Here is a 26,929-nt window from a genome sequence, read left to right as displayed (position 1 = left end):
ACACTGGGGACAGTGGGGACATTGGGGACATCAAGGACATTGGGAACATTGGGAATGCTGGGGAACATTGCAGGGATTGAGGGCACTGGGGACATTGGGGACATTGGGTCATGGTGGGTGGAGCTGGGGACAGAAAGGCTGTGGGTGGGGACATCGGGGACATCAAAGGGGCAAGGAGGGACGCAAGGGGGCCACCCCAGCGGGGATGACAGCGCTGTCCCCGTGTCCCCTGGCAGTGTACAAGGTGAAGCTGGTGGACCGCGAGGAGACCCCGTCCCACGACAATTACGTCATGAAGGTCCTGTCGGTCATCAAGATGGGTACGGCCACCGCGAGCAGGGGGCAAGGCCACCTCGGGGAGGGGGGGGACAAGGCCACCAAAGAGGGTGAAAAAGCCACCCCGGGGTCACCTCAGGAGGGACAAGGAAACCATGGGGGGAACAAGGCCACCATGGGGGAGGAAAAGGCCACTCTAGGAGGGGCACAAGGCCACCTTGGGGGACAAGGAAACCGTGGGGGGGACAAAGGAACTGTTGGGGGACAAGGCCACCCTGAGAGGGACAAGGACATCGTGGGGGGACAAGGTCACCTCAAGAGGGGGACATGGCCACTTCAGGGAGACACGGCCACCCTTGGAGGGACACAGTCACTCTGGGGGGGAAAAGGCCACCAAGGGGGGGACAAGGCCACCACAGGGCAGGTGTGACAAGGTCACCAAGGGGGAGAAACGGCCACCTGCGGGGGGACGAGGCCACCCCGTGGAGGGACACGGTGAGGGTCATCTGGGGCTGGGGACACGCAGGTGGGAGTTGAAGTCACTCAAGGGTTTTGGGGACACCCGGGTGGGTTAGAGACACACAAGGGGGCTGACGTCACCAAGGTGGGGTTGGTGTCACCCAAGGGAGTTTGGGGTTACCCTGGTGGGGGTTGGGGACACCCAAATGAGTTGATGTCACCCAGGTGGGGTCGGTGCCACCCAGGTGCATTGGGGACCCCCGAAGCTGCTGGCAAGGCCAGAGGGACCTGGTCCCACCCACAGCTGGTGCCAGCAGGGGGTGGGGCCACCACAGCTGCCCGGTTTGGGGGGGTGGAGGTGACACGGTGACACGGTGACACGGTGACCAGGCACGGACGAGGACCCCGCCGGCAGCAGCAGGACATTCGTGAGCCACCAGCAGTGCAGGGACAGCCTGAACCTGCGCAAGGGACAGGACTACCTGGTCTGGGGACAGGCCAGCGACCTCTGGGTCACCGGCAGACAGTAGGGACACTGGGGGGACACTGGGGGGACACGGGAGGGACATGGAAGGGACACGGGAGGCCATGGGGGGACACAGGGACACGTGTGGGGGATGTGGAAGGGGCCTGTGGGGACAGGGAGGGACACTGGGACAGGGGCAGAGGGGACAGGGGGACACTGGGGTGGGGAGAGGGGACGGGGAGACAAAGGGACAGGGGAGAGGGGACGGGGGGATGTGGGAACATGGGGATGTGAGGGACATGGGGATGGGGAGGGCACAGGGACAGGAGAGAGGGGATGGAGGGACACGGGGACAAGGCGGGGGATATGGGGACAGGGGAGAGGGGGACACAGGGACAGGGGAGACATGGAGACAGGGAGGGACGGGGGACAGGGGGACACAGGGAGCAGAGGGAGAAGGTGAGGACAGCAAGAGGACACAGGGGACACTGCCCCATTGTCCCCATTGTCCCCATAGATCCCCATTGTCCCCATTGTCCCCATAGATCCCCATTGTCCCCATTGTCCCCACTGTCCCCTACATCCCCATTGCTCCCCACTGTCCCCATTGTCCCCACTGTCCCCTATATCCCTGTTGTCCCCACTGCCCCCATTGTCCCCATTGCCCCCATTGTCCCCACTGTCCCCATTGTCCCCATTGTCCCCGTTGCCCCCCATTGCCCCCATTGTTCCCACTGTCCCCACTGTCCCCGTTGTCCCCACTGTCCCCCAATATCCCCATTGCCCCACTGCCCCCATTGTCCCCACTGTCCCCGTTGCCCCCCATTGCCCCCATTGTTCCCACTGTCCCCACTGTCCCCGTTGTCCCCACTGTCCCCTATATCCCCATTGTCCCCACTGCCCCCATTGTCCCCATATATCCTCATTGCCCCCATTGCCCCCATTGCCCTCAATTGTCCCCGTTGTCCCCATTGTCCCCTATATCCCCATTGTCCCCGTTGTTCCCACCATCCCCCATGTCTCTTTATCCCCACTGTCCCCTATATCCCCACTGTCCCCTATATCCCCACTGTCCCCATTGTCCCCACTGTCCCCGTTGTCCCCACTGTCCCCATTGTCCCCATTGTCCCCGTTGTTCCCACCATCCCCCATGTCTCTTTATCCCCACTGTCCCCTATATCCCCACTGTCCCCTATATCCCCACTGTCCCCATTGTCCCCACTGTCCCCGTTGTCCCCACTGTCCCCATTGTCCCCATTGTCCCCGTTGTTCCCACCATCCCCCATGTCTCTATATCCCCACGGTCCCCATTGTCCCCATTGCCCCCCATTGTCCCCACTGCCTCCCTTGCCCCTGCTGTCTCCTGTTGTCCCCATAGTCCCCAACATTCCCCTATATCCCCCACTGTCCCCACTGCCCCTCTTGCCCTCGCTGTCCCCCGTGTCCCCATCGCTGTCCCCCGTGTCCTCATCACTGTCCCCTGTGTCCCCATCACTGTCCCCTGTGTCCCCAGCTTCTCGTACCTGATCGGGAAGGACACGTGGCTCGAGGAGTGGCCCTCGGAGGAGTCGTGCCAGGACCCCGCCCTGCAGGGACGCTGCCAGGACTTTGTCGAGTTCTCCGAGGCCATGACCCTCTTCGGGTGTCCCAGCTGAGTCCCCACCCCGCCCCCGGGTTGTCACCAACCCTCGGGTGTCACCAACCCTCGGGTGTCGCCAACCCTTTTGGTCACCTTTTGTCCCCTCCTCCCTCCCCTTTATTTTTTTGTTAAAAAAGTCATTTCTGAGCACCTGGCTCAGGGTGTCTGTGGAGGGGGATATGTGGGAGGTGGCGGGGACCCCAGAGGACAGAAGAAGGTGGTGGGGACATCAACTGGGTCATGGGGACACCAGCGGGGACAGTGGGTGGTGGGGACACCACAGAGGACATGGAGACACCAGAGGGGTCATGGGGACATGATAAGGGACATGGGGACACCAGAAGGGGCAAGAGGGTGGTGGGGACCCCATAGGGTTGATGGAGTCATGGGGACACCAGAGGGGTGGCAGGGACACCACGGAGGGACATGGGGACACCATGGGGGACAGGGGGACACCACTGGGGCCATGGGGACACCAAAGGGGACATGGGGCCACCAGAGGGGGCGAGAGGGTGGTGGGGACTCCATAGAGGACACGGGGGACACAATAAGGGACATGGGGACACCGGAGGGGACAAGAGGGTGATGGTGACTCCATAGGGGTTGATGGAGTCATCGGGACATCGTAGGGAACATGGGGACAGCAGAAGGGCCACAGGGACATCATGAAGGGACATGGGGACACCATAGGGGGTGTGGGGACACCATAGGGGACATAGAGGGTTTATAAGGGACAAGGGGGTGGTGGGGGGGCTCCCTAGGGGTTGGTTGGGTCATGGGGACACCAGAGGGGACATGGGAGACCATGGGGGACACTAGGATGTGTGTCACCACCAGGACTCTGTAGGGGCTGGTGTGGTCATGGGGACACTGTAGGGGACAGGGGGACTTTGTAGGGGACAAGAGGGTTCTGGGGGCTCCACCAGGGTTTTGGGGTCATGGAGACACTGTAGGGGGACTCAAGGGGACACCGTAAGAGACATCAGGATCCAGGGGGTCTGGACATGGTGACCCAGGGTGGACAAGGAGGGGTCCAGGTGTCTGGACATGGTGACCCAGGTGGTCCAGGAGGGGTCCAGCTGGCTGGACATGGTGACCCAGGGTGGTCAAGGAGGGGTCCAGGTGTCTGGACATGGTGACCCAGGTGGTCCAGGAGGGGTCCAGCTGGCTGGACATGGTGACCCAGGGTGGTCAAGGAGGGGTCCAGGGGGTCTGGACATGGCGACCCAGGTGGTCCAGGAGGGGTCCAGCTGGCTGGACATGGCGACCCAGGGTGGACAAGGAGGGGTACAGCTGGCTGGACATGGTGACCCAGGTGGTCCAGGAGGGGCCCAGGAGGTCTGGACATGGTGACCCAGGGTGGTCAAGGAGGGATCCAGGGGGTCCAGGAGGGGTCCAGGTGTCCCGGTTCTTTCAGGGGTCTTTCAAGGAGGGACCTGGATTTTGGTCAAAGAGGGGACCCAGATGTCCAGGTTCAGGGGGGACCACGTGTCCTGGTCCAGGAGGACCCAGATGTCCAAGTGCTACCAGGAGTCCAGGAGGTGACCCAGGTGTCCAGGACCTGTTGGGGGTCTCAGGGGGGACCCAGGTGTTGGGGTTCTACCAAGGGTTTGGAGTTGACCCAGGTCCAGCAGGGATCAAGGTGTCTGAGTCCTACCAAGTGTCCAGGAAGGGACACACGTGTCCAGGGCCAGGTGGACCCAGGTGTCCAGGTCCTACCAGGGGTCCAGGGGAGACTCAGGTGCTGAGATCCAGGAGGTGACCCAGGTGTCCAGGGCCAGGTGGAACCAGGTGTCCAGGACCTGTCAGGGGTCTCAGGGTGGACCCAGGTGTCCAGATCCAGGGAGGACCAAGTGGCCAGGTCCTACCAGGGGTCCTGGAGGGGACCCAGGACCTGTTTGGGATCTCAGGAGGTGACCCAGGTGTCCGGGTCCTACCAGGGGTCCTGGAGGTGACCCAGGACCTGTTTGGGGTCTCAGGGGGTGACCCAGGTGTCCGGGTCCTACCAGGGGTCTCGGGGGGGGACTCAGGTGCTGAGATCCAGGAGGTGACCCAGGCGTCCATGTCCTACCAAGGGTCCAGGTGGGCCCCAGATGTCCAGGTCCTACCAGGGCTCCAGGAGCTCACCCAGGACCTGCCAGGGGTCTCCGTGGGGACCCAGGTGTCCATGACCTACTGGGGGGGTGGGGGGGGCTCTCAGGGAGGACTCTCCCCACCCCCCCCGTCCCAGCAGTGTCCCCTGGTGTCCCCCCCACCCGTGTCGTGACCCCCCCTCTGGTGTCCCTGCCAATGTCGCAAGCCCCGAGGTGGCCCCTCGCCAGCGCCTTCCCCGAAATGAGGAAGGACCGGGCATCTGGGCAGCCCCTCCCCCACCCCTCGGGGGGGTCGGGGGGTCGGGGGTCGGGGGGCTCCCAACCCCTCCCCAGGGACACCCAAGGCTGCGGGACCCCCCCAGCGGGTGCCACCCCCCCCCCCCGGCACAGGGGGTCTTGGGGGTCCCAGGGGTGTCACCCCCACCCCCACCCAAGGGGCCGCAGGTGGCCGCAGCCCCTCCCCCCACCCATGGGTGGGCCCAGGGCTCGGGTTACCCATTAACCAGCGGGGCCACCATAAAGGGACCCCCTGGCCACTGTCCCTGTTCCCTCTCCCCCCACCCTGCAGCCATGGGAGCCCCGGCGCTGCCCCTCCTCCTCCTCCTCCTCGGCCTCCTGGTGCTGCTCGGGACCCCCGCCCACGCCCAGCTGTGAGCGATTTGGGACCACCCCCACCCATGGGACCCCCTCTTTTAACCCCCCCGGGATCTCCCCTGGGGTTCCCCCATCAAATCCTCTTTGTTGGGACCATCCCAACCTCAGGATTTCCCCCCCAAAATCCCCCCAACCCCGCATGGGACCCCCACCCCCACCCCAGCCCGGATCCCCCATATCCAGGAGCCCCCCAAAAACCCCCCAGGGACCCCCAGCCCCAAATGGGACCTCCCTGTCCAGGCCCCCCCTGGGTGGGTTCTGGGGTGTAATGGGGGATTTGGGATATAATGTGGGATTTGGGGTGTAATGAAGGATACTGGGGTGTAATGGGGGATACTGGGGTGTAATGGGGGATACTGGGGGGGCAGTGAGGGATACTGGGGTGTAATGGGGGATTTGAGGTTGTTTCAGGCCCATGGGGCAGGCTGGGGGGGTTCATGGGGTCCGACAAGATGCCCAGGGCATTGCGGGGACAGATTTTGGGGTTTCTGGATCCTGTGAGGTCCCCAAGGTGCTGTGGGGACAGATTTTGGGGTCCCCAGGGCTTTGTAAGGTCCCCAGGGTGCTGTGGGGACAGATTTTGGGGTCTTCAGGGCAATGTGAAGTCCCCAGGGTGCTGTGGGGACAGATTTTGGGGTTTCTGGGAGCTGTGACACCCCAGGGCTTTGTGAGGTTCCCAGGGTGCTGTGGGGACAGATTTTGGGGTTTCTGGGTGCTGTGAGGTCCCCAGGGTGTTGTGGGGACAGATTTTGGGGTTTCTGGGTGCTGTGAGGTCCCCAAGGTGATATAGGGACAGATTTTGGAGTTTCTGGGTCCTGTGACGCCCCAGGGCTCTGTGAGGTCCCTGAGGCACTGTGGGGACAGATTTTGGGGTCCCCAGGACTTTGTGAGGTCCCCAGGGTGCTGTGGGGACAGATTTTGGGGTCCCCAGGGCTTTGTGAGGTCCCGAGGGTGCTGTGGGGAGAGATTTTGGGGTTTCTGGGTGCTGTGACACCCCCAGAGCCCCACGACAGCCCCACGGTGTCCCCAGGGTGACAATGGTGACCCCAGCCGTGCTGCGGCTGGAGACGGACGAGCGCGTGGTGCTGGAGGCCCCCGGACTGACCGCGGCCACCGAGGCCTCGCTCATGGTCCAGGACTTCCCTCAGAAGCGCCAGGTCCTGTTCCAGGTCCGGGTGCCCCTGAGCCCGGCCGAGGGCATGATGGCCACTGCCACCATCAAGGTACGGTGTCCCCACCCCGCATGGTGGTCACTGCCACCACCCCGTGGTCACTGCCCCGGGTCATTGTCCCAGCGGTCACTGCCCAGGAGGGGAAACTGAGGCTGAACCCTGAACCTGGGGTGGAGAATGTCCGGGGGGTGGGGGACACGGGGGGCTGGTCACTTCTGGGGTCCATGGGGCCGGTCACTCCTGGGGTCCATAGGGGTGGTCACCCCTGGGGGCCATGGGGATGGTCACACCATGTCAATGGGGGCGGTCACTCCTGCGGTCCTTGGGGGTGGTCACTCCTGGGCTCCACGGGGATGGTCACACAACGTCAAGGGGGGTGGTCGCCCCTGGGGTTCTTGGGGATGGTCACTCCTGGGGGCCTTGGGGATGGTCATTCCTGGGGTCCATAGGGGTGGTCACTCCTGGGGTCCCTGGGGATGGTCACCCCTGGGGTCACACCATGTCAAGGGGGGTGGTCACTCCTGGGGTCCCTGGGGATGGTCACCCCTGGGGTCACACCATGTCAAGGGGGATGGTCACTCCTGGGGTCCATGGGGATGGTCACCCCTGGGGTCACACCATGTCAAGGGGGATGGTCACTTCTGGGGTCCATAGGGGTGGTCACTCCTGGGGTCCATGGGGACGATCACATCATGTCAAGGGGGATGGTCACCCCTGGCGTCCTTGGGGACGGTCACTCCTGGGGTCTTTGGGGGTGGTCACACCATTTTGAGGGTGGTGACCACCCCCTGGGTCCGTGGGGGCCGTCACACCATGTCAAGAGGGATGGTCACTCCTGGGGTCCTTGGGGATGGTGACCCTGGAGTCCTTGGGGACTGTCCCCAGCGTCCTCAACCCTGGGCACAGCTGTCACCTGGTGTCCCCTGTCCCTGTTGTGCTGCTGCCACGCAGTGTCTCCTGTCCCTGTGGCACAGATGTCACCTGGTGTCCCCTGTCCTGTCCCTGTGGCATGGGTGTCACCCAATGTCCCCTGTCCTTGTGGTGTGGGTGTCTCCCGGTGTCCCCTGTCCCCACGGGTGTCACCAACGTCCCCTGTCCTCACAGGTGTCCCCAGTGTCCCCTGTCCCCGCAGGTGTCCCCAACATCCCCTGTCCCCAGTGTCCCCAGTCCCTGTGGATGTCCCCAACATACCCTGTCCCCACAGGTGTCCCCAACATCCCCAGTCCCCACAGGTGTCCCCAGTGTCCCCAGTCCCCGTGGATGTCCCCAGCGTCCCCTGTCCCTGCAGGTGTCCCCAGTGTCCCCAGTGTCCCCTGTCCCCACAGGTGTCCCCAGTGTCCCCTGTCCCCGTGGATGTCCCCAGTGTCCCCTGTCCCCGCAGGTGTCCCCAGTGTCCCCTGTCCCCGTGGATGTCCCCAACGTCCCCTGTCCCCGCAGGTGTCGGCCAAGGCGCTGCCACAGGCACAGGGGAAGCAGTTTGTGACGGTGACAGCGCGGGTGGGCACGGTGACACTGGAGAAGGTGCTGCTGGTGTCCCTGCAGAGCGGCCACATCTTCGTGCAGACCGACAAACCCATCTACACCCCCGGCGCCACCGGTGAGACACAGGGGACACCTGAGGACACCTCGGGGGGATGGCGACACTGTGGGGGGCTGGGGACATCTCCCTGTCACACCTCGGAGGGGGCTGAGGACACCTCAGGGGGCTGGGGACACCTCAGGGGGCTGGGGACATCTCCCTGTCACACCTCAGAGGGGGCTGGGGACACCTCAGGGGGTGAGGACACTGCAGGGGGTTGGGGACACCTTGGAGTGCCGGTGTCACCTTGCAGTGCAAGACCCCAGCACCCATTTGGGGACCTCCCCATGATGTCCCCAGGGGGACCCACTGTCCCCATCCTGTCGCCACCCACCTTGTCCCCCGTGTCCCCTCCCATTGCCGAGTGTCCCCTCACTGTCCCCTCTCACCTTGTCCCCCCTGTCCCCACCTCGTCCTTGTCCCCTCTCACCTTGTCCCCTGTGTCCCCTCCCAGTGCCCCATGTCCACTCCCAGTGCTGGATATCCCCATCCTTGTGGTCACCTTGTCCCCCATGTCCCCTCCCTGTCCCCTGTGTCCCCTCATGGTCCCCATTCACCTTGTCCCCTGTGTCTCGTCCCAATGCTGGGTGTCCCCACCTTGTCCTTGTCCCCTCTCACCTTGTCCCCTGTGTCCCCTCCCAGTGCCCCATGTCCCCACCCTGTCCTTGTCTCTTGTGTCCCCTCCCAGTGCCCCATGTCCCCACCCTGTCCTCATCCCCTCTCACCTTGTCCCTTTTGTCCCCTCCCAGTCCTCTGCCGCCTCTTCACCGTGGACCACCTCATGCAGCCGGTGGCCAAGACGGTCATCGTGGAGGTCAAGGTGGGTGCCCTTGGGTGACACAGGGGTGACGCAAGGGGGGTAACACGGTGCCACCTGAGCCATCGTCCCCACCCTCCGCGTGTCCCCTCAGACGCCCGACAACGTCATCATCAAACAAGTCCCGGTGTCTTCCCCGATGAAAACCGGGATCATGTCCCTCAACCACAATCTGCCTGAGGTTGTCAGGTGGGTGTCACCTCCCTCCGCGGTGGTCCGGGGACACCCCTGGCGCTGTCCCCTCACTGTCTCCTCACTGTCCCCTCTTCCAGCCTGGGCATGTGGACGATTTCGGCCAAATTCGAGGATTCTCCGGATCAGGTTTTCAGCACCCAATTCGAGGTCAAGGAATACGGTGGGTGCAGGGTGGGGGCAGGGGGGACCCTGGGGACTGTCCCCAAGGGGCGCCGGTGTCACCGATGTCGTCCCTGCAGTGCTGCCGAGCTTTGAGGTGTCCCTGGAGCCCGAGGAGAAGTTCCTGTACATCGACCGCCAGCAGGATTTCCGGGTGTCCATCCTGGCCAGGTGACCCCAAGACCGTCCCCTCTGGGGTCACACCCATGTGGAGATGGGGTGGGGGGACAGGGGACAGCTCTGCTCTGCTGCTGTCCACGGGGACAGGCTGGAGGGTGAGGGGGACACAGGGTGGCGTGGTGGAGGTGGTAGGGCATGATGGGATGGTGTGGGACACGGGACAGGGATGGCAGGATGGGGACATGGGACAATGGGGTGACAGCTCAGTGTGGGGGCGAGGTTGGCAGTGGGGACGCAGGAGCGCGGTGACGTTGGTGGTGGCAGTGGCAGGGATGGGATGACAGGGATTGGTAGGATGGGGACATGGGACAATGGGATGACAGCGTGGTGTGGGGACAGGGGTGGCAGTATAGGGAGGTGCTGGGGACATGGTGGCATGGTCACACGGTGCTGTCCCCAGGTACCTGTATGGGAAGCGCGTGGAGGGGACGGCCTTTGTCCTCTTCGGGGTCATGGTGGACGACGAGAGGAAGAGCATCCCCCAGTCCCTGCGGCGCGTGGCGGTGAGCCTGGCACTGTCCCCCGCCCTGTCCCCAACCCTGCCACTGTCCCTGTCCTGGTGAGCCTGCCATTGTCCCTGTCCCCAACCTTGTCCCCATCAGTGTCCTTTTCCCTGTCCCTGTCCCCATCCCTGTCACAGGCTGAGCTCTCCTGTCCCCATCCTCTGTCCCCATTTCCATGGGCCCTGTCCCGTCCCCTGTCCCTTCCTGAGCTCTGCCATCGCCTGTCCCCACCCTTGTCCCCATTCTCATCCCTGTCCCCACCCTGTCCCTGGTGGCCACAGGTGCAGGATGGGGATGCTGAGGCCGTGCTGTCCCCATGCCTGTCCCAACCCTGTCCCCAGGTCCAGGATTGTGACACCGAGGCTGTGCTGTCCCCCTGTTGTCCCCATGCCTGTCCCAACCCTGTCCCCAGGTCCAGGACGGTGACACCGAGGCCGTGCTGTCCCCATCCCTGTCCCAACCCTGTCCTCAGGTCCAGGATGGTGACACTGAGGCCGTGCTGTCCCCCTGCTGTCCCCAACCTTGTCCCAACCCTGTCCCAACCCTGTCCCCAGGTCCAGGATGGTGACGCTGAGGCCGTGCTGTCCCCCTGCTGTCCCCAACCTTGTCCCAACCCTGTCCCCAGGTCCAGGATGGTGACACCGAGGCCGTGCTGTCCCCCTGCTGTCCCCATCCCTGTCCCAACCCTGTCCCTGTCCCCAGGTCCAGGACGGTGACACCGAGGCCGTGCTGTCCCCCTGCTGTCCCCATCCCTGTCCCAACCCTGTCTCCCTGTCCCCAGGTCCAGGACGGTGACGCCGAGGCCGTGCTGTCCATGGCCCACCTGCGCGAGCGTTTCCCCAACCCCCAGGAGCTCGTGGGACACTCCCTCTACGTCACCGTCACTGTCATCACCGAGTCAGGTCTGCGCGGGGACACGGGGGGACAGGGACAGTGGGGGGACGCGGGGGACTGGCGGGACAGAGGGACAAAGTGGGGACAGCAGTGACGTGGGTCTGGAGATGTGTGGGGTTGGGACAGCAAGGATTGGGGCACATCTGGGATGGGGGGACAGGGAGCCCTGGCCCCAGGTGACATGGCCACTGCGGTGTCCCCACAGGTGGTGACATGGTGGAGGCCCAGGGGGACATGGGGGACGTGAGGAACTTGGGAGGACAGGGACAGTGGGGGGACAAAGAGGGGACAGCAGTGACGTGGGTCTGGGGTCGTGTGGGGTTGGAGACAGCAAGGATGGTGGGACATCTGAGGCCACCCGTGGGCTGTCCCTGGGCAGGGGACAGGGAGCTCTGGCCCCAGGTGACATGGTCACTGCAGTGTCCCCACAGGTCGTGACATGGTGGAGGCCCAGCACGGTGGCCCAGAGGGACATGGGGGACAGGGACAGTGAGGATGGCGGGACATCTGGGACAGGGGACAGGGTGGCGCTGGGTGCCACAGCCACTGCCATTGTCCCCACAGGAGGTGACATGGTGAAGGCCCAGCATGGCAGAGGGGGGGCATGGGGGACAAAGGGCACTGGGGGGACAGGGACAGCAAGGATGGGGGGACATTTGGGGCGAGGGACAAGGAGCCCTGGCCCCCGGTGACGCGGCCACTGCGGTGTCCCCACAGGCAGTGACATGGTGGAGGCCCAGCGCAGCGGCATCCGGATCGTGACGTCCCCCTACAGCATCCACTTCACCCACACCCCCAAGTACTTCAAGCCGGGGATGCCCTTTGACCTGACGGTTGGTGACATCTTGGGGACAGTGGTGGCCCAGGGTGGTGGCACAGGGCCCTTGGGGTGTCCTGGCTTGGGATGGGGACAGGGCACAACTGGGGTTGGAGGTGGAGGAGATTTGGGGACCAAAGTCAGCCCCTGGGTGATGTCCCTGTGTCACCTGAGAGGGGCTGGGGAGCGTGGACTGTCCCTGTGTCACTGGAATGGCCCTTTCCTGGTGCCAGTGTCCCCTCCCAGTGTCCCTTTCCCAGTGTCCCTTCCCAGTGCCACCACCCCTTCCCAGTGTCCCTTCCCAGTGTCCCTTCCCAGTGCCACCACCCCTTCCCAGTGTCCCTTCCCAGTGTCTTTTCCCAGTGCCAGTGTCCCTTCCCAGTGTCCCTTCCCACTGCCACCACCCCTTCCCACTGTCCCTTCCCAGTGCCAGTGTCAGTTCCCTGTGTCCCTTCTTGGTGTCACCACCCCTTCCCAGTGTCCCTTCCTGGTGTCCCTTCCTGGTGTCCCTTCCCAGTGCCACCACCCCTTCCCACTGTCCCTTCCCAGTGTCCCTTCCCAGTGCCAGTGTCACTTCCCTGTGTCCCTTCTTGGTATCACCACTCCTTCCCAGTGTCCCTTCCCAGTGCCAGTGTCACTTCCCAGTGTCCCTTCTTGGTGTCACCACCCCTTCCCAGTGTCCCTTCCTGGTGTCCCTTCCCACTGCCACCACCCCTTCCCAGTGTCCCTTCCCAGTGCCAGTGTCACTTCCCAGTGTCCCTTCCCAGTGCCACCACCCCTTCCCAGTGTCCCTTCCCAGTGCCAGTGTCACTTCCCTGTGTCCCTTCTTGGTTATCACCACTCCTTCCCAGTGTCCCTTCCTGGTGTCCCTTCCCAGTGCCAGTGTCCCTTCCCTGTGTCCCTTCCCAGTGCCACCACCCCTTCCCACTGTCCCTTCCCAGTGTCCCTTCCCAGTGCCAGTGTCACTTCCCAGTGTCCCTTCCCAGTGCCAGTGTCAGTTCCCAGTGTCCCTTCTTGGTGTCACCACCCCTTCCCAGTGTCCCTTCCTGGTGTCCCTTCCCAGTGTCCCTTCCCAGTGCCAGTGCCCCTTCCCAGTGCCCCTTCCCAGTGCCCCTTCCCAGTGCCACCACCCCTTCCCAGTGTCCCTTCCCAGTGCCAGTGTCACTTCCCAGTGTCCCTTCCCAGTGCCACCACCCCTTCCCAGTGTCCCTTTCCAGTGCCAGTGTCCCTTCCCAGTGTCCCTTCCCAGTGTCCCTTCCCAGTGCCACCACCCTTTCCCAGTGCCCTTTCCCAGTGCCCCTTCCCAGTGCCCTTCCCTCCCTCCATGTCCCCACGTAATGTCCCCGTGTCCCCCGGTGTCCCCTCCAGGTCTATGTCTCCAACCCTGACAAGTCCCCAGCCCCACGTGTCACCGTCCAGGCCGATGGCTTCCAGGGCCAGGTGTCCACCCAGCGCGATGGCACGGCCAGGCTGGTCCTCAACATGCCGGCCAACAAGGACAGCATCCCCATCACCGTGAGTGGGGACACCGGGGTGACACCGGAGTTGGGGTGGCCAAGGGGGTGGGGAAGTGACCTGGGGGTTGTGGTGGCTGAGATGTCTGGGGTGACCAATGGTTGTGCTCATCAAGGGCCAGGACAGCAGGATTGAGGGGCCAGGATGGGCTGGACATCCATGGTGGCCAAGGGTCATCCTGGTCACTCATCATTGGCCAAAAACCAGGATGGACAAGGTCATCCCGTGGTTGAGGTGACTGTGGTGGTCAAGATGTCCAGAGTGACCAAGGATGAGGATGTTTAAGATCAGGGTGACCATGGCAGCCAACACAACTGGTTGACCAAGACACAAGAGTGACCAAGGACTGGGGCTGTCCTGGTCACCATCAGCCAAGGACAAGGATGTGCAAGGTCAAGATGACCAGGATGGCCAACATAATAGGGTTGACCAAGACATGAGAGTGACCAAGGACCAGGAGTCAAAGAGACTGGTGGAGGTGTCCACCATAGTCACTTGTCCATGGTGGCCTGCGGCCAGGGTCAGCAGTGACCAGGAACTGGGATGGCCAAGGCCAGGGGGAAGGAGGCCAAAGCATTGAGGATGGCCAAGAGCCAAGGTTGGGGCGACCAAGGTTGGGGCGACCATGAGTGGCCAAGACATCCAAGATAGAGGATGGTCAGTTTGACCATGGAGATGGTCAGCAAGGACCAGGACACCAGGAAGGGACCGGGAGGCCATGACAGACAAGATCTCCACAGTTGTCAAGACCTTTATGGGTGGCCAAGACCTTTATGGATGGCCAAGACCTCTGTGGGGGGTCAAGACCTCTGTGGCGGCCAAAACTTCTATGATGGCCAAGATTTCTTCAGTGGCCAAGACCTCTTCAGTGACCAAGACCTTTACAGTGGCCAAACCCTTCATGGTGGCCAAGGCCTCTGCAGTGGCCAAGACCTCCAAGATGGCAAACACACCTCCATGCTGGCCAACACCTCTTCGGTGGCCAAAACCTTTATGGTGGCCAAGACCTCCATGATGGCCAAGACCTCCATGATGACCAACACACCTCCATGATGGCCAAGACCACTGTGGAGGCCAAGACCACTGTGGAGGCCAAGAGCTCTATGGAACCCCCATGGTGGCCAAGCCCTCCACGCTGACCCCACCCAGGCCCACGCCCCTCCCCGCTGACCGAGTGCCACCGTGTCCCCGTCACAGGTGCGGACAGCCCAGGCGGGGCTGCCCCCGGAGCGCCAGGCTTCACGGCAGATGACGGCCGAGGCCTATCGTAGCCAGGCCGGCTCGGGCAACTTCCTGCACCTGGCGGTGGCTGCCACCGAGCTGCAGCCCGGGGACAACCTGGCCGTGAACTTCCACCTCAAGACCAGCAACAACAACGTCCGCAACTCCGTCCCGTTCTTCACCTACCTGGTGGGTACCCGTGGCTGACCGGTGGTCCCAGAGCTTGACCACCTGGATGTCCAGGTGGCCACCAAGCTCGTTGTGTTTCTCGCAGATCATGAGCAAGGGCCGCATCCTCCGCGCCGGCCGGCAGCGGCACGAGGCCGGCCAGAGCCTGGTGACCATGACCCTGCCGGTGACGGCCGAGCTTATCCCCTCCTTCCGCATCGTGGCCTATTACTACGTCCTGCCCGGCGAGATTGTGGCCGACTCCGTCTGGGTGGACGTCAAGGACACCTGCATGGGCACTGTGAGTGTCCACTGCTGGCCTGGGGGGGTCAAGGGGTCATGGGGGCGTTGGATGGGCCTTGGTGGTGGCTGGGGTGGTCATTGAGGTGACCCTTCAGGGGTCTGGGAGGTGTTGGAAAGGTTTGGGGGGGCCCTTGAGGGATTTGGGGGCCCTTGGAAGGGCTTGGGGGTCCTTGAGGGGCTTGGGGATCCTTGAGGGATTTGGGGGGACATTGAGAGGCTTAGGAGGTCCTTGAGGGACCTTTGGAAGGGTTTGGAGGACATTAAGGGACTGGGGCGGGGGCTTTTGGGGGGACATTGAGGGCCTTGGGTGGCCCCTGGTGGGGATTTGGTGTCACTTGGGTGGTTTGGGACACTCCATGAAGAGCTTGGACATCTCCTGGGTTGCCCAGGTGGCCCTGGTGGCCCAGTGGTGACCCAGACCCCAAACCCACGGCCACCAACCGCCCCTGAAGGGCCAGACTTAAGGTCCCCCCTGCGGTGGGGGGGGACGAAAGTGGCTTTTGGGGACATCCTGGGGACGTCACCCCCCGTGTCTGTGGCAGCTGGTGGTGAAGGGGGCGACAGAAGGTGACAACCGCATCCACGAGCCGGGGACACCGATGAGGCTGCGCATCGAGGGGGACCACAAGGCCCATGTGGGGCTGGTGGCCGTGGACAAAGGGGTCTTCGTCCTCAGCAAGAAGAACAAGCTCACCCAGACCAGGGTGGGTGGCCCTGTCCCCGCTGTCCTCAAGGGGTGGTCATGACTGTCCTCACCATCCTTGGGTGGTGGTCATCACGGTTGTGCCTGTGCCCACTGTCCCCAGGAGGTGGCCATGGCCGTCATGGCTATCCCAGCATCTTTGGATGGTGGCCATCACAGTTATCCCTGTCCCCTGGTGGTGGCCATCATGGGTGTCCTCTCCCTGCTGTCCCCAAGGGGGAGTGGTCATCATGGCTGTCCCTGTCCCTGCTATCCCCTGGTGGTGGCCATCACAGCTGTCCCTGTCCCCGCTGTCCCCAAGTGGTGGCCATGGCTATCATGGCTGTCCCTGTCCCCGCTATCCCTGGCTGGTGGCCGTGGACAAGGGGGTCCTTGCCCTCAGCAAGAAGAGCAGACTCACCCAGACATGGGTAGGTGGCCCTGTCCCCAAGGGGTGGTGACCATCATGGCTGTCCCTGTCATCCCTGGGTGGTGGCAATGGCCATCATGGTTGTCCCCATCACCACTGTCTGTGGGTGGTGCCAGTGACCATCATGGCTGTCCCCATCATCCCTGGGTGCTGGCCATGGCTGTCACTGATGTCCTCATCCCCCGTGTCCCCAGGTGGTGGCCATCACACCTGTCCCCATCCCCACCATCCCCAGGTGGTGGCCATGGCCATCACAGTTGTCCCCAGTGTTCCTGGATAGTGGCAGTGGCCAGCCTGGTTGTCCCCATCCCTGCCATCCCTGGGTGGTGGCAGTGGCTGTCATGGCTGTCCCTGTCCCCACCATCCCTGGGTGGTGGCCATCATGGCTGTCCCTGTCTCCGCCATCCCTGGGTGGTGGCCATCATGGCTGTCCCTGTCCCCACCATCCCTGGATGGTGGCCATCATGGCTGTCCCTGTCTCCGCCATCCCTGGGTGGTGGCCATCATGGCTGTCCCTGTCCCCACCATCCCTGGATGGTGGCCATCATGGCTGTCCCTGTCTCCACCATCCCTGGGTGGTGGCCATCATGGCTGTCCCTGTCCCCATCATCCCTGTGTGGTGGCGGTGGCCATCACAGATGTCCCCACCATCCCTGGGTGGTGGCAGTGGCTGTTGGAACTGTCCTGTCACCCCTGGGTGGTGGCAGTGGCTGTCACAGCTGTCCCCTGTGGGCGCAGGTTTGGGACACGGTGGAGAGAAGTGACATCGGCTGCACCCCGGGCAGTGGCAGGGACAACGTCGGGGTCTTCTCGGACGCTGGCCTGAGCCTGGCCACCAGCGTCAAGGTCTCCACTCCCCAGCGGTCAGGTAGGACTGGCTGGCACAGCTGTGGTGGCATCTTGGGAACAGGGGGTGGTGGCACTTCGGGGTTGGAGGAGGTGACATTTTGGGGATGGAGGAGGTGACACCTTGAGGATGGGAGAGGTGACATCTCGGGGATGGAGGAAGTGTCACTTAGGGGATGGAGGAGGTGACATCTCAGGGATGGAGGAGGTGACACCTCAAGGATGGGAGAGGTGGCAGCTCAGGGATGGAGGAGGTGACATCGCAGGGATGGAGTAGGTGACACCTCGAGGACAGGAGAGGTGGCAGCTCAGGGATGGAGGAAGTGACATCTCAGGGATGTTGCACCTCAGGAGTGGGGGAGGTGACATTTGGGCATGGAGGAGGTGGCACTCAGGGAAGGAGGAGGTGACACTTCAAGGATGTGACGTCTCAGGGATGTGGCACCTTGGGGATGGGGAAGGTGACATCTTGGGGACAGGGGAGGTGACACTTCAGGGAGAGGGGAGGTGGCACTTACGGGATGGGACAGGTGACGCCTCAAGGATGTGACATTTCAAGGACAGGAAAATGTGACACCTCAGGGATGGGGGAGGTGACACCTCAAGGAGGTGACACCTCAGGGATGTGACACCTCGGGGAGGGGGGAGGTGACACCTCAGGGATGGGGGAAGTGACCTTGAACTTTGGGATGTGACACCTGCGTCGCTGTGTCCCCTCTGTCCCCAGAGCTCCAGTGTCCCCAGCCTGCCAAACGCAAGCGCCGCTCGCTGGCACTCGCCGAGTACAAGGGCACCAAGGGTAGGTGGCACTGGGGTGTCCCTTGTCCCCAGGAACACTGCGGGTGTCCCATGTCCCACTGCGGTGTCCTGTGTCCCTTGTCCCTGAGGGTGCCAAGGTGTCCCTTGTCCCTGGTGCCACCACAGCATCCCCTGGGTCCCAAAGGCCACCGGAGTGTCCCACGTCCCTGAGGAACAACAGTGTCCCATGTCCAGTCCATACCAATGTCCCGTATCCCAAAGGCCACTGGAGTGTCCCATGTCCCTGAGGGCCACCAGAGTTTCCCACATCCCCGAGGGCCACCAGAGTGTCCCATGTCCCAGTCAGTACTAATGTCCCATGTCCCAAAGGCCACCAGAGTTTCCCACATCCCCGAGGGCCACCAGAGTGTCCCATGTCCCAGTCAATACCAATGTCCCATGTCCCAAAGGCCACCGGAGTGTCCCACGTCCCTGAGGAACAACAGTGTCCCATGTCCAGTCCATACCAATGTCCCGTATCCCAAAGGCCACCAGAGTTTCCCACATCCCCGAGGGCCACCAGAGTGTCCCATGTCCCAGTCAATACCAATGTCCCATGTCCCTGAGGGCCACCAGAGTGTCCCATGTCCCAGTCAATGCCAATATCCCAGAGGCCACCAAGTTTCCCATGTCCCTGAGGGCCACCAGAGTGTCCCATATCCCAAAAACCACCAGTGTCCCATGTCACTGAGGGCCACCAGAGCATCCCATATCCCAAAGACCACCAAAGTATCCCATGCCCCAAAGACCACCAGAATGTCCCCCATCCCCAAGAGCCACCAGAGCGTCCCTTGTCCCAAACACCACCAGAGTGTCCCATATCCCAGAGAGCCACCAGCGTGTCCCACACCCCCGAGGTCCCCATGCCGGTGCCACCGGGGCCGGTCCCAACCCTGTCCCGGTGTGTCCGGCAGCGGCTGAGTACTCGGACAAGCTGGAGCGGAAGTGCTGCGAGGACGGGATGAGGGACAACCCGATGGGACACAGCTGTGAGCAGAGGACCGAGTACATCCAGGAGGGCGAGTCCTGCGTCCGCGCCTTCCTCGACTGCTGCAGATACATCAAGGCCAAGCGGGACCAGCAGAAGCAGTCGCCCAGCACTGGGCTGGCCAGAAGCAAGTTTTGGGCCATGGGGGGTGGGAGAAGGTTGGGGGAGGTTGGGGTAACCTCAGGTGGAACTTGGGAGGGTCTTGGGTGGGGTTTGGGTGTTTCTTGGTGAAGGTCAGGTGAAGCTTGGGTGTTCCTTGGACTTTCCTTGGACTTGGACTTTGCCTGGGGGAAGGTCAGGTGAAGCTCAGGCGTTCCTTGGGTGTTCCTCAGGTGGAGCTTGGGTGAGGTTAGGAGGGTCTTGGGTGGGTTTTGGGGGTTCCTTGGTGAAGGTCAGGTGAACCTTGGACATTCTTTGGGTGTTCCTTGGACTTTCCTTGGGTGTTCCTTGGGTGAAGGTCAGGTGAACCTCAAGAATTCTGTGGGTGGTTTTTGGGTGATGGTCAGGTGAACCTCAGGAATTCCTTGTGTGTTCCTCAGATGGAGCTTGGGTGAGGTTAGGAGGGTCTCGGGTGGGTTTTGGGTGTTCCTTGGTGAAGGTCAGGTGAAGTTGAGGCGTTTTCCTTGGGCAAAGCTTGGGTGAAGGTCAGATGTTCCTTGGGTGTTCCTTGGTCTTTCCTTGGGCGTTCCTCGGTCATTCCTTGGGTGTTCCCTTGGTCTTCTTTGGGTGAAGTTCAGGCATTCCCTGGGTGCTCTTTGGGTGAAGGTCAGGTGACCTTTGGGGGTTCCTTGTGCTGTCCTTGGACAACCCTTGGATGAACATTGGGCAACGCTTGGGTGGCGGTTGGGTGGCCTTGCTTGGGCAAGACCAGGGGTGGTGATGGGATGGCACTGGGGTGGCGCTGGGGTGATACCGGCTCCGCTCAGGGGTCGGAGGCTCGAGAAGGCCGATGTCACCACCCTCAGGCCAGGAGGACGACAGTCCGTTCTTGTCGGACAGCGACATCGTCTCGCGGAGCCTCTTCCCCGAGAGTTGGCTGTGGCAGGTGGAGCAGCTGACGGAGCCACCCAACGAGCTGGGGTGAGCCTGGACCCCTGGACCACTGGTCCCACAACCCTCCCACCCCACAGCCCAGCCTGGGCATGGTCACCCCCTCCCTGGCCAGCTCGGACATCTCTGGAGACCAGTTATGGTCACCCCAAATCCGGACAAAGGTCACTGCTGATCCCCTGGAGCTGCCTCAGGACCCCTTGATCCACTCAGGGGTCATCTCCAAGCTTCTGGTCCTTCTTGGGGGTCTGGGACATCTGTGGGGACAAGGGAAGTCTAACTGTGGGTTTGGGACATCTTTGGGTTCCAAGGACGTCCCACAGTGGGTCTGGAACATCTCTGGGGACAAGGGAAGTCCCATGGTGACACCCCCTGAGCCTGGCCTGGGGTGGGCCGTGACCCCCTTGGTCACTCCTGTCCTCTCCAGGGTCTCGGCCAAGACGCTGCCCGTGTACCTGAAGGACTCCATCACCACCTGGGAGGTCCTGGCCGTCAGCCTCTCCCCTTCCAAGGGTATGGGGTCATGGAGGATGAGGGAGTTTCTGGGGTCAAAGAAATCCCCCAAACCTTGGCGGAGGTCCCTGAGACCTGAAGGGTCCCCTAAAACCTGGAGGGGTTTGTTGGGATTTGAGGTATCTCCAAAATCTGAGGTGGGGATGCCCCAAAGTTTGGTGGCCGTCCTTGGGATTGGAGGGATCTCCTTGGGTCTTGAGGGATCCTCTAAACATTGGGTGGACCCCATAGGACTTGAGGGGTCCCCTAAATCTTGGGGGGATTCCATGCAACTTAAGGGATCCCCTAAATGTTGGGAGAATTCCTTGGGATTCAAGCGATCTCCTAAACCTTGGGAGGACTCAATGGGACTTGAGGAATCCCCTAAATCTTGGGAAGACTCCTTGGGACTGAAGGGATCTTCTAAGCTTTGGGAGGACCCTATAGGACTTGAGGGATCTCCTAAACTTTGGGAAGACTTGATGGGACTTGGGGGATCCTCTAAATCTTGGGAGAACTCCATGGGACTTGGGAGGACTCAGTGGGACTTGAGGGATCCCCTAAAGCTTGAGAGAATTCCTTGGGATTCAAGGAATCCCCTAAACCTTGGAAGGACTCAATGGGACTTGAGGAATCTTCTAAACCTTGGGAGAACTCCTTGCGACTTGAGGAATCCCCTAAATCTTGGGAGGACCCCATAGGATTTGAGGGATCTCCCAAACCTTGGAAGGACTCAATGGGACTTGAGGGATCCCCTAAACTTTAGGAAGACTCTCTGGGGCTTGAGGAACCTTCTAAACCTTGGGAGGACTCCATGGGACTTGAGGCATCTCCTAAACCTTAAGAGGATCCCACAGTTCTTGATGGATCCCCTAAACCTTGTGAGGACTCCCTGGGCTTCCACGGACCTCTGAAGGCCTCTGGGCTGCCCTGGGGACACGAGGTGTCCCCCAACCCCAAACCCACATGTCCCCAACCCCAGGGCTGTGCGTGGCCGACCCCTACGAGATCACGGTGATGAAGGACTTCTTCATTGACCTCCGCCTGCCCTACTCGGTGGTGAGGAACGAGCAGGTGGAGATCCGCGCCATCCTCTACAACTACTGGCTGCACGACATCACGGTCAGTTGGGGACATTTTCTGGGGACGCCGTGACCCTCCCTGGACCACAGGTGTGACCTCCCCCCCACTGTCCCCGTCCAGGTGCGCGTGGAGCTGATCTACAACCCCGACCTGTGCAGCCCCTCCACGGCCAAGCAGCGCTACCAGCAGGTGCTGCGCATGAAGGCCGAGTCCTCGCGCACTGTGTCCTTCGTCATCGTCCCCCTCAAGCTCGGCCTGCTGGACATCGAGGTCAAGGCGGCCGTCCGCAACCAGTACGTGGGCGATGGGGTCAAGAAGAAGCTCAGAGTCGTGGTGAGTGATGGTGGTGTCCCTGAGGTGTCCCCGGCACGGTGATGTCCCTGTGTCCTTCTTCAGTGTGGTGGGGAATGGTGCCACCTCTGGTCACCAGTGGTGTCCCCAAGGTGTAGGGCCAGTCCTGCTTCATATCTTCATCGATTTAGTGTTTTTATTTAATGTCTTTATTGATGACTTTATTATGAGTTAATATCTTTATTTAATATCTTTATTGATGATCTGGATGGGGGATTGAGTCCACCATCAGCGAATCTGCAGATGACACCGAGCTGGGAGCGAGTGTGGATCTGCTGGAGGGCAGGAGGGCTCTGCACAGGGACCAGGACAGGCTGGGGACAAGGGACAAACCCAACCATGGGAGGTTCAACAAGTCCGAGTGCCGGGTCCTGCACTTTGGCCACAACAACCCCTGCAGGGCCACAAGCTGGGGACAGAGTGGCTGGACAGCGGCCGGGCAGAGAGGGACCTGGGGGCACTGATGGACATCAGGCTGGACATGAGCCCAGGTGGCCAAGAAGGCCAATGGCACCTGGCCTGGATCAGGAATGGAGTGGCCATCAGGACCAGGGCAGGGATTGTCCCCCTGTACTCAGCACTGGTTGGGCCACACCTCGAGTGCTGTGTCCAGTTCTGGGCCCCCAATTTAGGATGGACATTGAGGGGCTGGAGAGTGGCCAGAGAAAGGCAACAAGGCTGGTGAGGGGCTTGGAGCATAAGTGCTCCAAGGTTGTTCATCCTGGAGAAGAGGAGGCTTGGGGGTGACCCCATCACTGTCCACCACTCCCTGGCAGGAGGGGGCAGCCAGGTGGGGGTCAATCTCTTGTCCTGGGTGACCAGTGACAGGACAAGAGGACACAGCCTTAAGCTATGCCAGGAGAGGTTTAGGCTGGACATTAGGAAGAGGTTCTTCACAGAAAGGGTGGTTGGACATTGGCAGGGGCTGCCCAGGGAGGTGGTGGAGTCCCCATCCCCGGAGGTGTTCAAGACTGGACATGGCACTCGGTGCCATGGTCAGGGTGACAAGGTGGTGATGGGTCACAGGTTGGACTCGATGATCTCAAAGGTCTTTTCCAACCTGGTTGATTCTGTAATTCTGGTTCATCCTGGGATGAAGGATTGTCCCCTCAGGATGGCCATGTGTGGCCTCCTGGGGCTGTCCCAGTGTGTCCACCTGAGCTGGGGGTGCTGGTTTATACTGGGAGGCCTTTCCCGGCCGGTCCAGAGGGGTTGGGAAGGGGAGGACCCCAAACCCAGCCCCACCTTCAGCACCGGACTCTGCCCTGGGCAGCCCGAGGGGATGCGGCTGGAGAAGACAGTGCAGATCGTCGAGCTGGACCCACAGAAGAAGGGAGTCAGTGAGTGACCGCGGCTGAGCTCGGCCCCATGGGGGAACTTGCCTGGGTCGGGGTCTGGGGGCACCTCAGGGACAAGGGAGGTCCCACTGTGAGGCTGGAACATCTCAGGGGATGGAGAAGGTACCCCCAAGAGCAGGTCTGGGACATCTTGAGGAACCAGGAAGTCCAACTGTGGGTCTGGGACATCTTAGGGGATGGAGGATGTACCCCCAAGAGCAAATTTGGGACATCTTGGAGGACAAGGGACACCCCACTGGGTCTGGGACATCTTGAGGGACCAGGGAAGGCCCACTGTGGGTTTGGGGCATCTTTGGGGCCAAGAGCCATCCCATCACCACAGAGCTGGGGCATTTCAAGGGAGAAGGGACATCCTGGTGTGACCCTGGAAGGTCTGGAGGGACAAGGGACACCCTGATGTGGGGCAGGGCTGGGTCACCTCAGAGTTGAGCACTGGGGGGGACACAGGGAGGATTTGGGGTCACCCACGTCCACCCCGTCCCACAGATGGGGTGCAGGAGGAGCGAGTGAAGGCCGCGGATCTCTCGGACATCGTCCCCAACACGGAGTCGGAGACCAAAGTCAGCATCCAAGGTGAGCGCCGGGGAGGGGACACCGGTGGGGACAACCCGGGAGGGGACAGGCGGGAGGGACATCCTCGGGTGTGACACGTCCCCTTGTGGCCCAGGCAACCCCGTGTCCATCATCGTGGAGAAGGCCATCGACGGGGCCAAGCTGAAGCACCTGATCGTGACCCCATCGGGCTGCGGGGAGCAGAACATGATCTCCCTGACACCCACGGTCATCGCTGTCCACTACCTGGACAACACCATGCAGTGGGAGAACTTCGGCATCGACCGCCGGGCCGAGGCCATCGAGCTGATCAGGAAAGGTGGGAGCAGCCCCAAAAGGGTGGGAATGTCCTCAAAAGGGTGGGAATGTCCCTCAGTGGCCGCTCTCGGGTCACAAAATGTCCCTATCTTCTGAGGTGGTGCAGGAGGTCGCCCCTCTGGAGACCTGGGTTGGGTGCCACCAGTTTGGGGTTTCTGGAGTTACTGGTTTGCACTGGGATGGGCTCCTGAGTGGGTTGGTGGCCCAAGGCTTCCTCAGCTTGGGTGGGTGCTCCTTGTGTTGACCAACAGTTAGAGGGCGTTGGTGGCCTGAGGGCACCTCCAGGTGTTCCTTCTCTTGGCCAATGGTTGGAGGGTGTTGGTGGCCTGAGGCCACCCCTGGACACCCCTCAGGTTGACCAACAGTTGGAGGACACTGGTGGTCTGAGGCCACCCCTGGACACTCCTTGTATTCACCAATGGGTTGGAGGACATTGGTGGCCTGAGGCCACCCCTGGCCACCCTTCACATTGACCAAGAGTTGGAGGACATTGGTGGCCTGAGGCCACTGCCGGCCACCGCCGGCCACCCCTCGCATTGACCAATGACTGGAGGACCTTGGTGGCCTGAAGCCACCCCCGGCCACCCCTTGCATTGACCAACGTCCATCTCCTCGCAGGTTACACCCAACAGTTGGCCTTCCGCAAGCCCGACAGCTCCTACGCCGCCTTCATCCAGCGCCCCTCCAGCACCTGGTGAGGTCCTGCTGCCACCGCCACCACCTGGCTCGGGTGACAGGCCCGGACGCGACGCTCAGGTTTCCCCGTCCCCAGGTTGACCGCCTACGTGGTCAAGGTGTTCGCCATGGCCCGCAAGCTGACGGACATCGAGCACAGCGAGATCTGCGGCCCCGTCAAGTGGCTCATCCTCAACAAGCAGAAGCCGGATGGAGTCTTCCAGGAGGACGCTCCCGTCATCCATAAGGAGATGTTGGTAGGGGGACACCTCAACCCTGTCACTGCTGGTGGCTGAAGGTTGGGAGGACCTCAGGTGGAGGTCAGGTGAAGAGTGGGAGGGTCTTGGGTGGGCTTTAGGTGTTCCTGGGGTGAAGGTCAGGTGAACCTCAGGAATTTCTTGGGTGTTCCTTGGGTGAAGTTTGGGTGGGTTTTGGGTATTCCTCGGCTGAAGGTCAGATGAACTTCGGGTGAAGTTGAGGTGTTTTCCTTGGGTGAAGCTTGGGTGAAGGTCAGATGGTCCTTGGGTGTTCCTTGGACTTTCCTGGGGTGAAGGTCAGGTGAAGCTCAGGAATTCCTTGGGTGTTCTCTGGGTGAAGTTCGGTTAGGTTTTGGGTGTTCCTTGGTGGAAAGTCAGGTGAACCTCAGGAATTCCTCGGGTGTTCCTTGGGGGTTCTTTGGGTATCCCTTGGGTGTTCCTTGCGTGAAGGTCAGGTGAAGGTCAGACATTCCTTGGGTGTCCCTTAGGGATTCTTTGGGTGTCCCTTGGGTGTCCCTTGGCCTGGTCAAGGACAGATTTTTGGAATGGGTTCCTGGGGCATGGCCGAGCATTGGGTGGGGCAGAACTCGCTGGGAAAACCCTGATCCCGAGGATTTTTCCCTCTTTTTTATCCCCCAGGGAGGCTACGTAGGCGCCGAGCCTGAGGTGTCCCTCACCGCCTTCGTCCTCATCGCCCTGGAGGAGGCACGGGACACCTGCAAGGACCACGTTAACGTGAGTGACCCCATGTCGGGGCAGGGACATTCCTGAGGTGCCAGGCCCTCATGGAAGCCACCTGAGATCCCAAATTTTCCGTCCTTTATTCCCAGAGCTTGGACGAGAGCATCAACAAAGCCGCCAACTTCCTGGCCCGGCGCTATGAGCAGCTGGCCCGGCCCTACACGGTGGCCCTGGCATCCTACGCGCTGGCCCTGGCCGGGAAGCTCAAGAGCGAGAAGGTCCTCATGAGGTTCTCCAAAGGTGATGCCTCAGTTGGGGCTGAAATTGGAGTGAAAGGAGGTGGTTTTGGGTCCTTATGAGATTTTGGGTCCTCATGAGGTTCTCCAAAGGTGACACCTCAAGAGGGGGTGGAAACTGGGGTCAGGGGAGGTGGTTTTGGGTTCTCATGAGGTTCTCCAGAATTGAAGTCTCACCTGGGGGTGGAAACTGTGGTCAGGGGAGGTGGGTTTGGGTCCTCCTGACATTCTCAAAGGTGACACCTTCACCTTGGGATCCAAAGGGTTGAAACTGGGGTCAGAAGAGGTGGTTTTGGGTTCTCATGAGGTTCTCCAGAAGTGGTTTTGGATCCCCCAGAGGAGACGCCTCACCCGGGGTTATAATTTGGGCTCGGGGTGAGGTGGCTGTGGGGTCCCTGGTGTCTGAGGGTGTCCCCGGTGTCGCTGCAGGCGGGGCCAGCTGGGAGGAGCGCAATGCCCGCACCTACAACATCGAGGGCACGTCCTACGCACTGCTGGCCCTGGTGCACATGAAGAAGTCGGAGCTGGCAGGGCCGGTGGTCCGGTGGCTCGCTCAGCAGAACTACTATGGAGGCGGCTACGGTTCCACCCAGGTGGGACATGGGACACCCCCAGCCACCCACGGGGACATCTCAGGGGCACCTGGTGGCCCTGGGGATGACAGGGATGGGGGTTGTGGTTTTGGGGACATCTCAGGGCATGGGGGTCACCTCAGGGGTGACCCTGGTGTTCCAAGGGCTGGCCCAGTACCATGCGGACACACAGCCAATGTCGCCAAGCCCTGGTGACACCGCTGACCCTCAGGCCACCAGGCCACCCAGGAGCCCTTGTGGGCACTCCAACTGGTGTCCCCAAGCCCTGGTGACCCCAGTGATTCCAGTGTCCACTCAGACGCCCTTGTGGGCTCTCCACCCATTGTCCCCAAGCCCTGGTGACCCTGCTGTCCCTTCAGGCCACCATCC

At 61.9% G+C, this 26,929-nt stretch overlaps 2 protein-coding genes across 5 annotated transcripts in view; both read left to right on the top strand.

Annotated features, from left to right (window-relative positions):
* The window catches only part of LOC138100260 (A.superbus venom factor 1-like), a 29,999-nt gene extending 27,012 nt beyond the window's left edge, over positions 1–2,987 (top strand). For all 3 annotated transcript variants that reach the window (XM_068998052.1, XM_068998050.1, XM_068998051.1), the window contains 3 exons: positions 237–320; positions 1,126–1,261; positions 2,715–2,987. In XM_068998052.1, the coding sequence (XP_068854153.1) occupies positions 237–320; positions 1,126–1,261; positions 2,715–2,856 (362 nt within the window). In that variant the 3' untranslated portion in view covers positions 2,857–2,987. The remainder of the gene's footprint in view (positions 1–236; positions 321–1,125; positions 1,262–2,714) is intronic.
* A 2,489-nt stretch (positions 2,988–5,476) lies between these two features.
* LOC138100261 (A.superbus venom factor 1-like) overlaps positions 5,477–26,929 on the top strand; it is a 29,926-nt gene continuing 8,473 nt past the window's right edge. Inside the window, exons 1-29 of one of the 2 annotated variants that reach the window (XM_068998055.1) lie at positions 5,477–5,583; positions 6,618–6,810; positions 8,197–8,356; positions 9,088–9,158; positions 9,250–9,344; positions 9,428–9,510; positions 9,590–9,680; positions 10,090–10,192; positions 10,974–11,094; positions 11,804–11,919; positions 13,272–13,418; positions 14,616–14,828; positions 14,914–15,108; positions 15,653–15,814; positions 16,961–17,090; positions 17,796–17,867; positions 18,781–18,981; positions 19,781–19,934; positions 20,332–20,417; positions 21,379–21,518; positions 21,600–21,812; positions 23,104–23,170; positions 23,675–23,761; positions 23,856–24,059; positions 24,677–24,752; positions 24,831–24,990; positions 25,630–25,725; positions 25,821–25,971; positions 26,397–26,560. In XM_068998055.1, coding sequence (XP_068854156.1) covers positions 5,504–5,583; positions 6,618–6,810; positions 8,197–8,356; positions 9,088–9,158; positions 9,250–9,344; positions 9,428–9,510; positions 9,590–9,680; positions 10,090–10,192; positions 10,974–11,094; positions 11,804–11,919; positions 13,272–13,418; positions 14,616–14,828; positions 14,914–15,108; positions 15,653–15,814; positions 16,961–17,090; positions 17,796–17,867; positions 18,781–18,981; positions 19,781–19,934; positions 20,332–20,417; positions 21,379–21,518; positions 21,600–21,812; positions 23,104–23,170; positions 23,675–23,761; positions 23,856–24,059; positions 24,677–24,752; positions 24,831–24,990; positions 25,630–25,725; positions 25,821–25,971; positions 26,397–26,560 — 3,831 coding nt within the window. In that variant the 5' untranslated portion in view covers positions 5,477–5,503. The remainder of the gene's footprint in view (positions 5,584–6,617; positions 6,811–8,196; positions 8,357–9,087; positions 9,159–9,249; positions 9,345–9,427; positions 9,511–9,589; positions 9,681–10,089; positions 10,193–10,973; positions 11,095–11,803; positions 11,920–13,271; positions 13,419–14,615; positions 14,829–14,913; positions 15,109–15,652; positions 15,815–16,960; positions 17,091–17,795; positions 17,868–18,780; positions 18,982–19,780; positions 19,935–20,331; positions 20,418–21,378; positions 21,519–21,599; positions 21,813–23,103; positions 23,171–23,674; positions 23,762–23,855; positions 24,060–24,676; positions 24,753–24,830; positions 24,991–25,629; positions 25,726–25,820; positions 25,972–26,396; positions 26,561–26,929) is intronic. The other variant, XM_068998054.1, reaches the window with a different exon arrangement.

This window comes from Aphelocoma coerulescens, chromosome 30 (genome assembly GCF_041296385.1).
Source record: "Aphelocoma coerulescens isolate FSJ_1873_10779 chromosome 30, UR_Acoe_1.0, whole genome shotgun sequence".
NCBI lineage: Eukaryota > Metazoa > Chordata > Aves > Passeriformes > Corvidae > Aphelocoma > Aphelocoma coerulescens.
This window is presented reverse-complemented; position numbering and strand designations above follow the sequence as displayed.